Raw genomic sequence first — 16,518 nt, 5'->3', positions numbered from 1 at the left:
TAGATTATGGGCAGAACAAGACCCTTACTAAAGAAGAATTACAACTAAGAAGTGTAAGAAGTTGAGTTCTAGTATCTGAGCTCTTTGTTATTCAGCAGACTTTTTTTGGAAGGATTGTAATGGAAATTTTGGATACATACAGTGATATACATAAAATTTCCAGCCCTTTGAATATGAAACATGCATCAGAATTTATTAATTATGACTAGGCAAAGCAAATTGCTTTTCAAAAACTAAGCCATCTTTTTTTACTTTATTTTACATCAGTACCAAACCTAAATAAATTTGGTTTAATTAAAACAAATCTTACAGAAATCCAGCTTAACAATAAGATTTGAACAAACAAACAAAACAAACAATAAAACAACAAAACAAAAAAGAAAGTTGATATTTAAGGTTGTTTCATTCCAGTAGTTCAGCTATTGAAAATTGTGTTTGAATTTCCCTTTGAGAATACTTGAATTGAATTTCCAGCTTTGTACAAGCTTCTAATTAGTGTTATGCTTTCCTGCTTGTGAAGTAACTGCCCACTTTAAATCACCTCATCCCTGTTATCTTCCTTGTAAATTATCTGTTTTGAGTTTTTTTAATATAAGAAATTTAACTTAGGACCAAAGACTCAATGGAAATGCTCTCTCAAAGGAGAGGTTGTTAAGAAGCAGAACCAGCACCATAAAGTCTAATTTGATCAAAGTCACTAATAACAAACACAGGGATTAAAATCATCTCCCAATCACAAAGTCAACTCTGTAAACCTCAAATGGGTGTAAGATGGTTCTGCTGCACTGTTTTCATCTAACCCCATTCTAGGGCCAGTGCTTTCCAGGCTAAATAGAAGCAGCCCCACTCTTACATTTTTCAGGACCCATTCCAATTATACCCATCCTACAGAAACACCAGAATCTGACTGCTTTTGGCATGCCATTGATTCAGCATTTACCCCAGACTCTTGCTGCTGTCTCACCTGCCCAGAGAGCAGCACATGCCTATGCTGAGGCCTGCTAGCTTTAAGCAGCATGAGCAAGGGGGAGATGCATCTGTCTCTTCTCCCTGCAGAGTAAGACAATTTAAAGACCATGGGAGCTTTAACTTAGTGCAAGCAACTAAGCAGGGAGCTAGCAAATAGCATCTCAGAGTACTTGTGTGCTCTTCCTTGCTTCATTTAATATTGGGCAGATTTCACCAAAGAGCAAGAACAGCATGAGATAACTGCTAATATATGCTAATTATACAAGTGTGTCCAGTAGTTTAATTAAAGCAGACTGCTTGCAAACATCTCAGTGGACTGCTGAGGAAAAAACCAAAACCCAAAAACTAACAAGGCTGTGCTTATCCAGAATAAATTATTACTGAGTTTTCTTTAAAGAAACCATTCAGGTTTTGATTATTTGGCTCTTGTGTGATAAAAGATTTCTAGGAAAGTCAAGCAGAGGTGAAGGCTGAGCCTTTCATAGACTGCCTACAAGAGAAAGCAATAGGATTATTACCTGTATTTAATGGAGACTAAATGGAACTCCCAAACTTACCCACCTTACTGTGAGAGAAAAATCATTCTCTACCAAGTTCTTTCTCCCTTGTAGCCAACTTTAATGGCATATTCACACAGGTCTGTATTCAAAGAACAGTTTTGTGCCAAAAATGCCAAGATGTTAGCTATAAGTGACAATTTATATAATAAAAGCTATGACATAAAATTATGAGATGGAAGATTCCATGAGCTTTCAAGTACTGAGAAGCATGAAATACTTAAACATAAGCATTGGTACATTTTCTTAGTGCTTGACAAAATATTGATAACTTCTGGGACCCCAGTTACTCTCAGCTGCCATTAAACACTAAAATTTAACAGGTATTTGAAACAAAGAGACTGATAATATGTAGTTGTAAGTTTTGGCATAAGAGCGAAAAAACTTAACAATTTAGTTAACCCCTTTTCTTCATACATCACTGCTTAATCAATAATGGGCTTCAGAAGTAATAAGCAATGTAACTTTATCTGGATCCTGAACTGAAATATGCCCAAACCACAGACTGCCCAAAATTGATATCACGACCTTTGGCCTTGCATTTATATAGAGAATTGTTAATATCTGGGATATGGGATATAAAATACATGAACAGTACATGATAATTCCTTTATGTTTAGGCTTAAATATTTGGCACACAACAAAATCACCACTCTATCACAACGTAAATTTGGAATGACACAAGAAGTCTTGTCTGTGATCTTAAACATAAAACTTTAATTACTTAGCACGAGAAATGAATTATGATTAAAATCATGCAGATATTCAGACTGCAAAACAAAATACTTCAAATACAACTGCATGTTTAAAATCTACTCCATCAAATAACTACTTTGAGGTAAAAACGTAAGAATATACTAAGCAATTATAACCTTAACATAAATAAACAAGTACTGATATTTTCAGAACAAAATAAACATGAAGACAGCAATTTTAACACATATTGGTACAAGAGATACAGCCCACCTATTCTCAATCAGAGTGTGATCCACTCATCTCATATAAACCCAAAAATACTAAAAAACTATAATACTACTAAAGCACAGCAGCCAGTTTCCCCCAACATAAGACTCCTACCTGCTTACTGCAGTGTTGGGGCAAGTTTTTTTAAAAAACATGTAATTTCAAAGATGAAGGGGTTTAATTATACAGCTTCCAAACAAGCACAGTGAAAGCTGTACAACCAAACCCCAGTGAATACTACAAAATACCTTTGGCCAAAATTCCAAATATAAACAACTGAAATTCAGGTCAAAAATATGTGACCAATTAACACACTTATGCTGTCACTTGCATGCACAAAAGTAGACCAGTTCTGTGTTTGTGCACCTCAGTGTATTTTTGTTTGGGGTTAAGTAACTGTTTGTGTAAGGAATCATGTTGTTGCACAGGGTCCAACTGCATACTCAGATTCATAAAGACTAGAGGCCTCCTCTAAATCACATAATTTCCCCAGATGACAGTGGTCTCTCTCATTTCTTTAACTTTCAAGAAGAAAAAAATTCATATTTATTTTCATCAAAAGTAGTACAACTAGAATACAAATAAGAACATTCTATTATAGTCTGCAACAGCTGAGGTTTGCATCTCCTGAACTGATTCACTCATATGAGCAACAAAACAAGGAAAATGACATAAAAACTAGAATATAAATATATTACACCATGAAACGCTACAAATAGAACATACAAAAATTATATTAGGGCATTTATTATCTGTAAACCTATTAAAAATAACACCTTAATACAGTTTGCAAGGTAAACATAACCTACAGTCTAAGTTTTCAAATGGCTGTTTGTCAATGCAGCATAGAACATCTCCATAGTGCAAATCTTACCAACTCTATGAAAGATACTGTCCCCTTCAGAAAAATGCTCTTTTTCCCACCCCCCTCAAAAAAAAAAAAAAGTCACAAAGTTCTAACTCATTTCACATTTAGTATAAGATATGGTTTGAAACATATTAACATACAGAACCTTAATTTTAACACTGAAAACAACCTGAATAATATTGAGAAATTAAAATTTAAAAGTTAGATATGTTATAGTTGGAAGACATGAAATCCAAAAATATGATCCCTGGAAAAGAGGAAATAAAAAGACACTGATATCTCCTTTCTTTTACCTGTTGGAAACATATTGTATGACAGTACAGCAGGGTCCCTATGTTGTACAACAATCACAAGATCACTTTAATTGCTGAAGAATCACAGTGTTAAGTATATCTGCTTCTTGTAGTGTCAGGCTTTCATCTGTTAGTTCTTTATTTGGAAAGGTAGTCACAAGAACAAAATCCGTTGTTGCAAAAGCTGGACGGGACTGGATAATGAAATCTCGAATATGCTTAATCCTGTGAAAAGGATATGGACATGAAAACTCTGTTGGATTCCATCTGACATACATCTTTGAACATTAACATAATCAGAGAACATAAAACCATTAAGCAGACTAAACCACTAAGAAAGTTCTAGATTTCATATTTCTCTTTGATCCAGATGACTAATGATTGTATCTCACAATATTTTTTTTGGTTCTTGGACGAAAAAAATCCCCTGAAAAATTATAGTGAATGTTGCTTGTTTACTCAAATAGCAGAAACAAAATTTTTAACATGGAAGTATATTGCAAACTGATACCTAATGCAGGAAGTCAAGTAACCTTAATCACTGTCAAAAGTTTCATTATTAATTAGTATATTCCAAAAAGATGAAACTATTAATGGAAGAAAGAATCTTAAAATATATAGTCACAGTGAAGAGGAAGCAGACAAGAATTATTAATGCACTTCAATACCAAGTGCTTTCCCCTGTTTTCACTTGGCAGTGAACTTCTGAACAATAGTTAATGTTAGTCAAACAAATAATATAACAAGAGTAATTTAATTTTTCAAGACATGGATAAAAAATAGTATTTTAGAGATAAAATCCTGAAATTTGAGGTTTTTCTATTAGGACATTTAGCTGAAAATAAATCTGTGAAAATCTTTTGCAATTAATAAGCTGGCAAATTTACTGTAGCCAAATAAGCGGTGATTTGTGCTTTCTATTAGTCTTCAAGGCCTGTGACACAAATAATGCACTTTGCCATATATATGACCAAAATCAGCTGCTAAAGATAACCATAAAGATTCACAGTCAAGAAAAAGTTAATAATAATTAAACAAGCTCCTGTCAACACAATCCAGGTTGCTACAGATGTTACTGGCAAGTTTATCACTTCTACCCTTCCATGCCAACAGAAGAACACACAACTCCCAGAGGCTCCCAATAAGCCCCATGGTTTCTCTCAGTCGGTTCTCAGCAGATGCTGTGAAGAAAGGATCTGGGCCTGCACTCTCATCTTATATTTTCAGGTTTAATTAAACTACCAAGAAATACTTCTGTATCTTCCTCCCTACTGGTATCTCAGCTATGTGGCTTGTGTGTACTGTCAGAAAAGAAAACTACACTTAGTCCTTATTCTGAGCCAGGAGGAAAAAAGGAAATAGATGAGCTCTCCATGTAACAACATGGAATTGGGTCCATGCTAACACCATCTCCAAGTCAGGATTCAAGCTGCAGCCATGTTCTAACACAATTGTGCAGACTTCAAATTAAGGCTGGCTTTAACAGTGCTAAAGCATGGGTGGAACTGCTGCCCAAATCTCTGTTCTGTGCCCAAAATCTCTCAGCAGTGGAGAGCAGAGCTTTGCAGAACCTTGCACTAACATAACCTCATGGGGTTGGCTAACACTGTTTGTGGCATTGCCCCAACATCAATAAAACTGGTGCCAAGCTCTAATCAGCAAAGCTACTAACAAATCTAAAACCTCCATCAAGTTCACACACTGCCAATTTTTAGGACATGACCATCCAAAACAGAAGTTAGCTCTCAGTATTGTGTCCAAACCACATGCTGGAATTGCAAATGAGCGTGAAGTGTCTATCTACCCTTCTGCTTATGGGCTGCAGTCTACACTTACAGCCCATGTCATGTTTTGTCACAGCCTTAAGTATAACAAGGTAGAAAGCTGGAATTCTTGATTATGGGCCACAGGATTTCTCTGCCCACAGTGTGGAGTACATTCCAATTGAGACTATATTCCACACTTTGCAATAAAGTGCTTTCACAGTGTTTTCCAAGTAATCCACCTGGTCCTCCCAGGGAGGGCCCAGGGCTGGATGACTACATAGTGGGGCTATCCAGATTTCAGTTGTTCTGGGAACAATTATGGCTTGTACTATGTCCTTAAAAAACAAAGGACATCATTGGTTATAAAAGTTATCAATCATATATTTGATATATATTGCAGTTATATATCAAATATCAGTTATCAAATATCAATATATTTGATAACTGCAACTTCGAACAGAAGTTGCAGTTATCAAATATATTGTCGTTCCATGTACAGTATTTTTGACAGTCAGTTCATCATATATTCATGTAATGAAAGCGACACAGAACGACACATTTCAGCAAGGCTGGTCTGATACATTTCAGCAAGGCTGGTATTTCCCCCTTTTTGATGTCTTGCTGCGACTCATTTAACGACAAAACACAAACTTATTGAAATAGTTACTGTTACCTGCATTGATGCAGAATTAATTTACCTGTGTGTTTGATTAAATCTTTGTATCAACCGGCTTCCATCTGCTAATCTAATTTGAATTTTAGTTGCTGGCATGGAATCATCAATCAGAACAGGTGCATTAAGAATGGATTTCTCCTCCTCCTCTGGGGAAGAAGGTGTGCTGACTATTTCAGGTGTAAGGCTATAAGATTGGAAAAAAAACAAACCATATGTTACTAATGGAACCATGACAAAGTAGTCTGAAATTTTCAGTCATAGGACTGAAAATGCATATGAATACAGTGCACAGAATAGATCTAGCTTTTTTCACCTTCCAAGCTTCTGCCCTTCGCCACTGAAAGCTTTGAATCGCAGTCTGGGCTTCACATATTCCTGTTCTTGGTGATCTTCCATATCCAAATTTACCTGGCCACCATGAACAAGTCGCTGCAGCTCCAAAGGAATTTCCCTGAATTACAAAAATAATACATTATAATAATTACACTTTCAATTACATTCTGAACTGCGAAATCACAGTAGGACATACACAGTAGGAGTCAATACTAATATAATGTATACTTGGAAAGTCACATTCAATTGTTTTATGAATTGATTTCATCCTAAAAGAAGAAAAAAAAGTCAGTGAACTAACAGTCAAAACCTAGAATATATTGACAGCTCATAGAATGAGCTAGGAAAAAATTGTGAATATAAAAGCTGTTGAAGCAAGTACCATTCAGAGTTAAATCACCAGAAGAACCAAAGTATTGCAAACTGTTAAGTGCCCCATGCATCTGGTGGCAAATACAGACTATATTTTATGGGTTCAGGCAAAAAAGAAATCTGGAGCTTTTGATAAGTGTGTGGAGAAAGGATTTTTGTTCACTTCACTTCAAAGACATACCTCAAAAAAGTTGTCATTTTAACTTACCCTCTTTTAACTGACTCAAGAAATTGAGCATTTGTTGGATCTGAATAGGATCTCAACTCGCCATCATCTAAACTGAACCCATTCCTCCACAGTTTCAGCAAAATTTGAACCTATGAAGTAAAACAAGTTAAAAAAAAAAATTAAAGAAAGACAAAAAAGGCAGCACAATTTCATACAGACTAGTTAAAAAAATTTTGATCTACACTAAACAAATTTTGTACAAGACCACAAACAAGAAGACAAATGACAAAATAAGAACAATACCTTGCACTGTAACTGTCATTGTTAGATTATTTTTGAAAAAGCCCAAGAGTTATAGACTACTATCATCTTCTAGACCATTCTTCTACCTTGGGAAAAAGAATCTCTTAATCTGCTATCCATGACATATATTATGATACAGTGAGGGTGTTGTGATCTTCATAGTGTTCCAAATATTTCCAAAAGCAGTGAACATTTTTATTGAGAAATTAAGAAATAAACCAATAAAATTACAAATTACCGCTGATACATCAGTTACAGCACAACCTACACTTTTCTCAGATTATTACATGCTGAGCTCCAACAAAGCTGAAAGTAACTCCATTCGGTCAAAAGCTAAGAATCCTGGAAATCAGCCTCCTTTGCTCCCTTCTTATTTTGCTAATCCTACATGAAAGGTCCAGCCAGGACCTTCCAGCTTCAAAACCTGCATCCTCTCTTCCTTCTAAGTGCTTTGCCATCCAGCAAAACTAGGCTTCCCCAGCCAGTATAACTGGCCTTCCCTTAGAAACTATTTATGCTCCCAATTATGCAAAGCCCACTCCAGAAAGATTCTGGCTAGGTACAGCTGGCTGTTACTTGGAGTAGAAGAATTGCTGGAGACTAGAAGGCTCCTTGTGTGGCACAACAGCACCCCCTAGCCAGGATCACATCCTTTGGCCTTAGTAGTTGTTTCTAGACAAGCTGAAAATTTGCTTTAGCCATTTGCAAAAATAGAAAAGTGCAGAGAACTTCTTTTCTCCTCACCCTCTCCTTCACATCCTGCTTTTTAAGTGATAAGAAAGAAAGGCCTCAAGCCTGCTGCTTCCCCTTCCTGAGAACACATCCATGCCCTCCAGTTTGAGATGGGCTGCTTTGTAAGCCACAACAAGAATCAATTCCTAAAGCATTAAAATGTTAGCACAGCTAAGAGAATCCAGGACAACACATGGTGCAAAGTAACTGAAAAGGAGGTACACTAAGAATTTCAAAGTAATTTACCTCTGACAGTTCCATAACGGAGGCCTTAGGGGTATCCAATAAATCTTTTCAGAAACTTCAAAAATTTCTACTGAACATGTAGCTAATATTTAGATATTATTTTCACCTCATAAACATAGTTACAGTAATTCTGGCATTTCAAGCTGTAAACATGATTAAGCAGGCCTGTGTTGGAGGTTCTGTTTTCTGCTATGAATTTTACTTACATCCTGATTTTCTCCATATATGTATTCAGAGTGCTTTTGTGATGAGTCACCCAATCTGTATCCACCACCAGAAAATGACTGAAAAAAATACAAAGAAAAACTTATAAAATAATTATCTAAAACAGTTTATCAAAATTCTTACCTAGATGCAGAAAAAAAAAAAAGGAGAAAAAAAAGCCATCCACAAGCTTGCTTCTGAGATAAAAAGCAAGTATTGTTCTATCATGTATTTTTTAAGTGGAAAATTATATCTAGCAGCCGCAGTCAGACTTAGAAAGCTTTTTGACACATTTCAGATTCTGTTCTGTACACCTTTTCAAACATAATCATAGAATACTTCAGGTTGGAAGAGACCTTTAAAGGTCACAAACTTGAATGTTTCCAGGAATGGAGCATGCACTACCTCCCTGAGCAACCTGTTCCAGTGTCTTACCACACTTATTGTAAAAAATGTCTCTCTTACACCTAGTGCGAATCTACCCTCTTTTAGTTTAAAACCTTTACCCCTTGTCCTACCAAAACAGGGCCTGATAAAAAGTCTATCCCCATCTTTCTTATAGGCTGCCTTTAAGTATTAGAAGGCTGCAATAAGGTCTTCCCAGACCCTTGTCTTCTCCAGGCTGAACAATCCCAACTCTCTCAGCCGTTCCTCACAGGAGAAATGCTCCATTCCTCTGATTATTTTTGTAGCTTTCCTCTGGACTCGCTCTAACAAATTCATGTCCTTCCTGTGCTGTGGACCCAGAGCTGGATGAATCACTCCAGGTGTGCTCTCACCAGAGTGGAGTAGAGGGACAGCATCCCCTTCTTCACCCTGGTGCCCGTGCTTCTTGTGTTGCAGCCCAGGACATGTTTGGCTTTCTGGGCTGTGAGTGCACATTGCTGGGTCATGTCCAACTTTTCCTCTACCACTACCCCCATGTCCTTCCCCAGACTTGCTCTTGATCCTTTCAACCTCCAGCCTGTGCTGATACTGAGGGTTGCCCTGATGCAGATGCAGAATCCTGCATCTGGCTTGTGGACCTCATGATGTTCCCATGAGCTCATTTCTTAAGCTTGTCCAGATCCCTCAGGATGGCATCCAAGACCTCAGGCACATCAGCTGCAACACTCAGCCTGGTGTCACCTGCAGACTTGCTGCAGGTGCACTTTACCCCACTGTCTTTGTCACTGATGAAGACATTGAACAGCACCGGTCCCTCTACGGATACCTTGTCATCAACTTGTATCTGGACACTGAACTGGTGACTACAACTCTCTAGGAGTAATTTCTGTAGGTAAGATTTGGGATACAATTTTAGTCTGGTTTCTTATTTAATCAATTGTAATTAAAAACAAAGCATATAATTCCAGTTCATTATGATTTCTAATGATTTCCTCAGAAATTGTGTGTCCTTTCTCTTTATTTTCTAGAGCAAGCTGTTTGAAAACAGACAATATAGAACTGCTTTGAGCAAATCTGCTATTTGTAAATCACAGAAAGAGGCACTTGCTCTCCTGTGATGTGATGAATTTCAGAGACACAAATGTAAAGAGAGATCAACACATTTCTTAACTTTTACCTTGGCTTTATTGAAATCACCAGATGCTCTCGAGGCTTCATCTAATGGGACAGCCCCATGCTCTTTTGCTTCCTTGAAGAGTTCAGCAACAATTTTACTTGGGTTAGTAGAAGCCCCAGAAATCTGTAATCCTCTACATTCTGAGTCACCTGAATAAAATCTTTAGAATAGTAATGCAAATAAGCAATAATGCTTTAAATAACAAGCACAATTTTTCTCTTTCCATCAAAAGAAAAAAAATTAACAAAGAGGCAAATTTGGCACAAATCCTTTTCATTCTGATAAATGCTTCACTTGGTTCTAACCTTCTCAATAATCCAAGCAGCACTATACTAAAGACATTTGACTAACAAAGAACCAAGGTGCCTTCTGGAACAGATCCCAAAGGTCAGAGTGTAAGGCCATAAGTTTTAAGTGAACACAGTCCTGATGGAGCTGGGCATCTTATGTGGCTGTCACCTACTCCCAGAAAGACTGATTTCCTTAGGGGTGTCCCTGTGCCTGAGACTGTGCCTGGATTGGATAGAATATAAATTCACAGCTAACACCACCTTAGCAGAACAAGTATAAAACTGTTGGAAAACCTAAACAGCGCCACAATTTAATTTTTTAATTCAAAGATCTAGCATACTTTCATTCCCAACAGTATCAGAAATGGAAATTTTAAAATAAATGTAATTAACATTTCAAGGCATTTTAAAACCTGCAGAAACTGTTGTGAAAACTAATTTGTGCTTTTTTTTTCCCTTCACAGCACCATTACTAGCTCTTGAAGACTAAATGTAAACTACAAATAATTCTGTTCAAAACTGTATCTGTTTGATGTTGATGAAGATCAAGATATTCCTCAAGAATTACCTTGAAAAAGGCACTACAACCTCTAAATACCATTGGAATAGATGCTGTAAAAAAATCTGTATATAAATCAAAACTGGCTAACCTGATTGTTTTGCCTTTGATTACAAGAAGCCTTAATAACTAACAACTGCTTTCCACTTTCCCCAACTTTTACACTTAACTAATTGGGGTAAGGCAAATCGATTAATCCATGTGAAACTGTCTCTCAGACCAATGCCTTCACAATGTGTTGATCCCATCATATTTTACAATTACCAGAAGAGAGTATTGGGTATGAGGGTACTGTACAATCGTACTGTTTTTATAATGCCACATAATTTTCAATCCCTGAGTAACATGTCTCCTTTGCACATCTCCTGTGTTTATGTCCCCAACTATCATTTATATAGAAAATCTTTAATTATTAGATTTAAAAGAATGATAGTGGTAAGGATATGAAACAGGAATTCTTATCAGAATTTGTATTCAGGAAATACTCAAATATTTGAGCAATAGATACACAGAACAATTCAGGATATTCAGAAAGACAAGCACAAGTGGAAGTTACACTTGTAACTTACTTGTTTTGAGTACAAGTGTAGGTTACAACCTTTATGACTATACAGGTTAAGGCACCTACAGGTCCTACATCACTCCAGCCACATTCTGCTAAACATAATTTTACAACAACAGTGTACAGCTAACACTCTAGTAAGTCCCCTAGCTCTTTGCAGGACAGACCTAGCTCACATGCATTTTGAAAGAACACGAGGGAGCAAAGTGTGAATGTGACACAAACCCCAATTACTTTCACAATTGTTAAATTTTTTGTTTTGTTTTAAAAATACCTTTGGTTTTCTTTGTCATCACTCATGCTTCTCTCTGGTTTTCTCAACCTTTTAAGAGAATCCAGCTTAAGACTGCCAAGAGAATAAAAGAAAATATTTGAAGATGACTGGCACATAAACTTCATATCTAACTTCTGAAACGACTTCTTTTTCAAAAGCTTTGAATATCAAGTTCTGTTTTCTGGTTTTTGGGCTTTTGTTTGGTTGCTTGGGTTTTTGGGTTTGTTTTGCTGAAGTACACAGCCATGAATGCTTCTCAGTGAACAAGGAGGAAAGAGCACACGTATGGTAGAGTCATTTTGCATTAACAGTTGCACTGGATGATCACTATAGGCCTATTCCAACTGATTTTTTTTTTTTCTAGCATAAAAGAGAATCACTGCTTCCATGCAATTAATGTACTGTTCTCATCTGAGAGCAAACTGAAGTCTACTAATTCATCTCTTCCTTCTCACATAGATTCCAGTATGAATGCCAACAAATAACAAGCACTTGCCAACTGTCACACTGAAGTATTTGAGATACGGTACTGCAGCTTCTCCTTTGCTTGGGAGTGGGAAGTTATAACTTCATGAGATGTATTGGTAAATGGAACTGTTAGCTTTATTTGTTTGTAAACTTAGTGCTATGTGGCTGGTTAGTCAGCTTAAGTGGGTTCACCTATTTTTTAATTAATTAAAACCTGGCAAGATACTTTTATAAAAAACATCTAAGACTATGCTGAATCTTCAAATGTTATGTGAACTGCAAACACTGCAGTTTAGCAGTGTTTTAGGAAAAGCTGGAGTGAAATATAGATATGCATCTATCCTTCCACCTGCCCAACCCAGACAAATTCATTAAGAAGCCCTTTTTACTTCTGTCACCCCATAGGAACCTACTAATAATTTTTAGAATCACTATTTGTCTCATCAGGCACTGCCATAAATACAACACTGAAAGCAGTTCACTTGCCAAGTTTCACACAAGCTGCCAGCTTACTGAATTTTGAAGAAACAAAGAACTGCAGTAATTTTCTGATACAGCAAATTTCCAAATTATGTCTGTGTAAAAAAAGAGCAACACAGCATTTTGCTTATAGCATCTCACATGAAATGGGTTTAAAGTGTTTTAGAATACCTGGAATACCAATTGGTAAAAAGGCTTGTAAATAAATTTTAAAAGCATTCTGAGAAGACAGACAACGCATTATTACAGGGATTCACAATTTTTGATTACCAATTGCTGTAGAGTGCTTTTAATACAAGGAGGGATCAAGCAGTAACAACAGTTTTGTGAGCTAATAAGACACCTATCCACGCATTTCTGAAAGAAACCCCACATCTTACCTCTGTGATACCTTTGGGTTACTAATCTTTGTAGCTGTTGGCTTGTCAGAACACAATGACTGTCTTTTAGCTTCATCTTCATATAACTCTGCTAAGGCCAGCTGTAGGAAACAAAACTCTTTTTTGTAAGTCTGCAACTCAAGAACTACATATAGAATAGAAATAAGACAAAAATTTATGTGAAATATCCATCTCTCCAGAAAAGTAGAAATATCAACACGAGGAACCCAAACTAAAATTCAACTTTCCTTGTGCTTTATGAAAATAACAAAACTACACAATGCTTAAATGCCATTATGACTTGGAACTTGCATTCTGCTATCCTTTAGTTTCCACTGCTTCACCAGCTGCATATCTCTCATGACTGAATCTATATTAGATTCAGTCATGAGAGTAAATACACAAAGAGATTGCAAGCATCAGCTCATTAATGGTAACAAATTGAAATAAAGCAGCAATCTAACCCTCTGATAGAAGCAAATAAATTTTACAAACATTTTATATAGAAATGTAAAAAACATAATTCAAACAAGCTTGTACTGGGATGAAGAACAAAATCAGCCTTGCTGGCTTGAATTCAAGGCATCACTCCACAAAGACTTACACAAACCCCAACAACTATTCCCAAAGATTCCCAAAATGCTGCTATATCACTGGCAAGCTCATTCTTAGAAATGTATGTAAGGGACCTGCAATGTCACTTCAGCAACCTTTCTTTTGTCCTGAATAAGACTCTATTTTGTCAAATCACCCTTAGTTTTGTCCCCAAGCCACTCTGCTCACACTATGTGATTAACACTAATATTTTATAAAATACACCAGAAAAGGTACTAGGCTACAATTTCATTACATTTTTATGCAGAGGGGATACACATTAAAATAATATGAAACATCATCTGTCCTTGAAAACAGACTGCTACAAACACAGGGTATTAATCCCATATTATTTTTGTTGTTTTTATAATATTATGAGTATTTTCTGCAGGGGAAAAATAAATATGAGGAATTATATCCATTAAGAAAATTAAATTGAGAAAAGAGAGCCCAAAAAAATCTGCTGAAGACCACTATTCCATCTGAGGACAGAAGAAAATACCTTTCAGATATGTGAAGCTGATGGGTAAGTCATAGACAACATACCCTGTACCATCCCTAATCCAAGGACTGAGGGATGCCGAGAGAGCATGGAAGGGCATGGCCAGGTTTCTGTGCTTTCCTCATGCCCCGTCTCATCCTGTGGTGACACAAATCAAGCTCAGTCCCAGGAGGGTACTTCCTTGGGGTTTAACACTTTATCAATAAGTATCTAGACAAAATGCCAGTCTGCTTCAGATGACTAAAACCTTATGAAGTAGTAACACAGACGTTGTTACTGTTACATATTGTAGCAACAAAATAGCGATCCTGGAGAATAACACAACAGTAACAATGGAGAAGAGAAGGCTCCAGAGAGATCTCACTGGGGCCTTTCTGTACTAAAGGGGGCTTAGAAAAAAAAGCGAGAGAGCAACCTTTTACATGGGCAGACAGCAATAGGCCAAGGCAGAATGGTTTTAAACTACAAGAGGAGAGATTTAGATTAGATATTAGAAGAAATTCTTTGCTCAGAGGGTAGTGAGGCATCAGAAAAGATTTCCTAGAGAAGTTGTGGATGCCTCATCCCTGGGAGTGTTGAAGGCCAGGTTGGATGGAGCTCTGAGCAACCTGGTCTAGTGAAAGATGTCCCTGCCTATGGCACAGGAGCTGGAACTATATGATCATTAAGATCCTTTCCAACTCAAAGCATCCTACAATTGCAGCAAAATTAATCTTAAGAAGAACCTATGAAAATTACAAATAGTAATCAAGAAAAAAAATATACCCATCATTCTTCATCAATTATGTGTAATGAGATAGAACAGGGGCAGTTTCAGCTACTAAGTTTCACCTGTTTTCCAATCAATATCTTGCTAAAAGATTTTGAACCTCCATAAAGTGTCAAATCACATGCAAAAAAAAAAAAAAAAAAAAAAACCAAAAAAAAAAAAACTGTGAAAAGGGTTTGTAATTAAGCATTTAAGTACCAATGCTGAATTACATTTGTGATCACACTCTACTTTTCCCACATACACCCGGGAAAAGATCTTGTCCTTAACCTTACACCACATCTGCAGAGACTGACATTTTCATACGGGACAAGACATTCCTATCAAATAACCAGGAAATGCAATGGCAACTCAGTAACTTCAAGGACAGGTAAAACCCAGCTAGTGAAGAGTCAGGAGAGCCCTTCCCGCTCCCTATAGAATTGAGCACACACCGTTTCCTAAACGGCCTAGTGCTCTTCCAGAGGCGTCCTCCCCTTCCCAGCCTCAAAGGGGGGTGGGAGCTGAAGGAAGAAAAGCCGACTGGCTTCAGAGATCACTTCGGGGCAGCCCGGGCGGGGGTCGCGCGCACCGCCCGCTCCCCTAAGGGCCGGCCCGAGGGAAGGCCTGGGCCGGCCCCGAGGGGACGCGGCACTCCGCCCGACCCGACCCCGCCCCGCCCCGCCCCGGGAGCAGGGCGGCACCTCCGCCCTCTCACCTGCAAATCCCGGGCGCTGGGCGGGCGGCCGCTGCTCCGGTGCTGCCGATCCCTGCGGGCGCCGGTGGCCGGAGCAGCGGGCACATCCCCGTCCTGCTGCGCGGGCGCTGCCCCGCCGTCCGCCATCTTCTGGAGGCGGTGGCCAAGGCCGGGTGGGGCGGGGCCAGCGCCGCCGGGACGGCCGCCATGGCAACGGCAGAGGCCGTGCCAGGCCCGCCGTGCCCGCCCCAGGCCCGCCGCAGGCCCGCGGGCCCATCGTCAGAGCTTTACAGTGCTTATGCACCTCAGGAACAAAGCCATTAGCATTCATTCGTGGCGAATTGCATAGCTTGTCTATCCGTAGTCAAAGCCCTTCTTGCTGGTTGTATGTCTTCCTTCTCATGATACTTAGTCTGCCGGTGCAGTTCTTCCCTCCATTTGAGTCTGGGGTCCATTTTGGTCAATGAGTTGGTGGTTGCGGTCACCCACTGCCAGAATTACCTATCACAGAACCAAACAGCCTGGAACAGACCTCTGAAATCATCTTGTTCAACCTGTGGCCAACCAGCCAAGTCAACTAGACAATGGCACTGAGTGTCACATCCAGCCCTCTGCCAGCTCCCTGGTCAGTCTTATCCCTTCCAATGTCGTATCCCTCTTTCTGCGAAGAAATTCTTCCTAATGTCCAACTTAAACCTTCCCTGCCTCAGCTTAAGACTATGCGGTCTCATCCTGTTGCTGGCGAGAAGTGGCCAATTCACACCTCCTTTTAGGGAGTTGTAGAGAGTGATAAGGTCATCCCTGAGAGTTCTTTTCTTCAGTCTAGACAACCCCACGTCCCTCAGCTAATCCTCACAGGACTTGTGCTCTAGACCCTTCACCACCTTTGTAGGCCTCCTCTGGATCCTTCTCTTGTTACTGCTCAGTTCTGCTTTCACTCCTGTGGCTC

General features: G+C 38.4%; 1 protein-coding gene across 1 annotated transcript; it reads right to left on the bottom strand.

The window, feature by feature from the left end:
- Window positions 1–2,223: 2,223 nt before the first annotated feature.
- Window positions 2,224–15,716, bottom strand: UBXN2B (UBX domain protein 2B). The gene is made up of 9 exons (XM_030236168.2): window positions 15,591–15,716; window positions 13,029–13,129; window positions 11,701–11,772; window positions 10,016–10,175; window positions 8,454–8,531; window positions 7,006–7,115; window positions 6,406–6,543; window positions 6,115–6,276; window positions 2,224–3,875 (listed from the first exon to the last, which is right to left on the bottom strand). The coding sequence occupies exons 1-9, from the start codon at window positions 15,714–15,716 to the stop codon at window positions 3,713–3,715; spliced, it is 1,110 nt and encodes a 369-aa protein (XP_030092028.2). The 3' UTR covers window positions 2,224–3,712.
- Window positions 15,717–16,518: the final 802 nt, after the last annotated feature.

Source organism: Serinus canaria, chromosome 2 (genome assembly GCF_022539315.1).
Source record: "Serinus canaria isolate serCan28SL12 chromosome 2, serCan2020, whole genome shotgun sequence".
NCBI lineage: Eukaryota > Metazoa > Chordata > Aves > Passeriformes > Fringillidae > Serinus > Serinus canaria.
This window is presented reverse-complemented; position numbering and strand designations above follow the sequence as displayed.

Bases quoted from the DNA above. Each gene is read 5' to 3' on its own strand.
- UBXN2B (XM_030236168.2), bottom strand. From the start codon at position 15,716: ATGGCGGACGGCGGGGCAGCGCCCGCGCAGCAGGACGGGGATGTGCCC. The intron at 11,773-13,028 runs GTAAGATGTGGG...TTCTCTTGGCAG, and splicing joins AACCCAAAGGTATCACAGAG to TCTTAAGCTGGATTCTCTTA. The intron at 6,277-6,405 runs GTGAAAAAAGCT...CCAATCTTATAG, and splicing joins GAAGGGCAGAAGCTTGGAAG to CCTTACACCTGAAATAGTCA.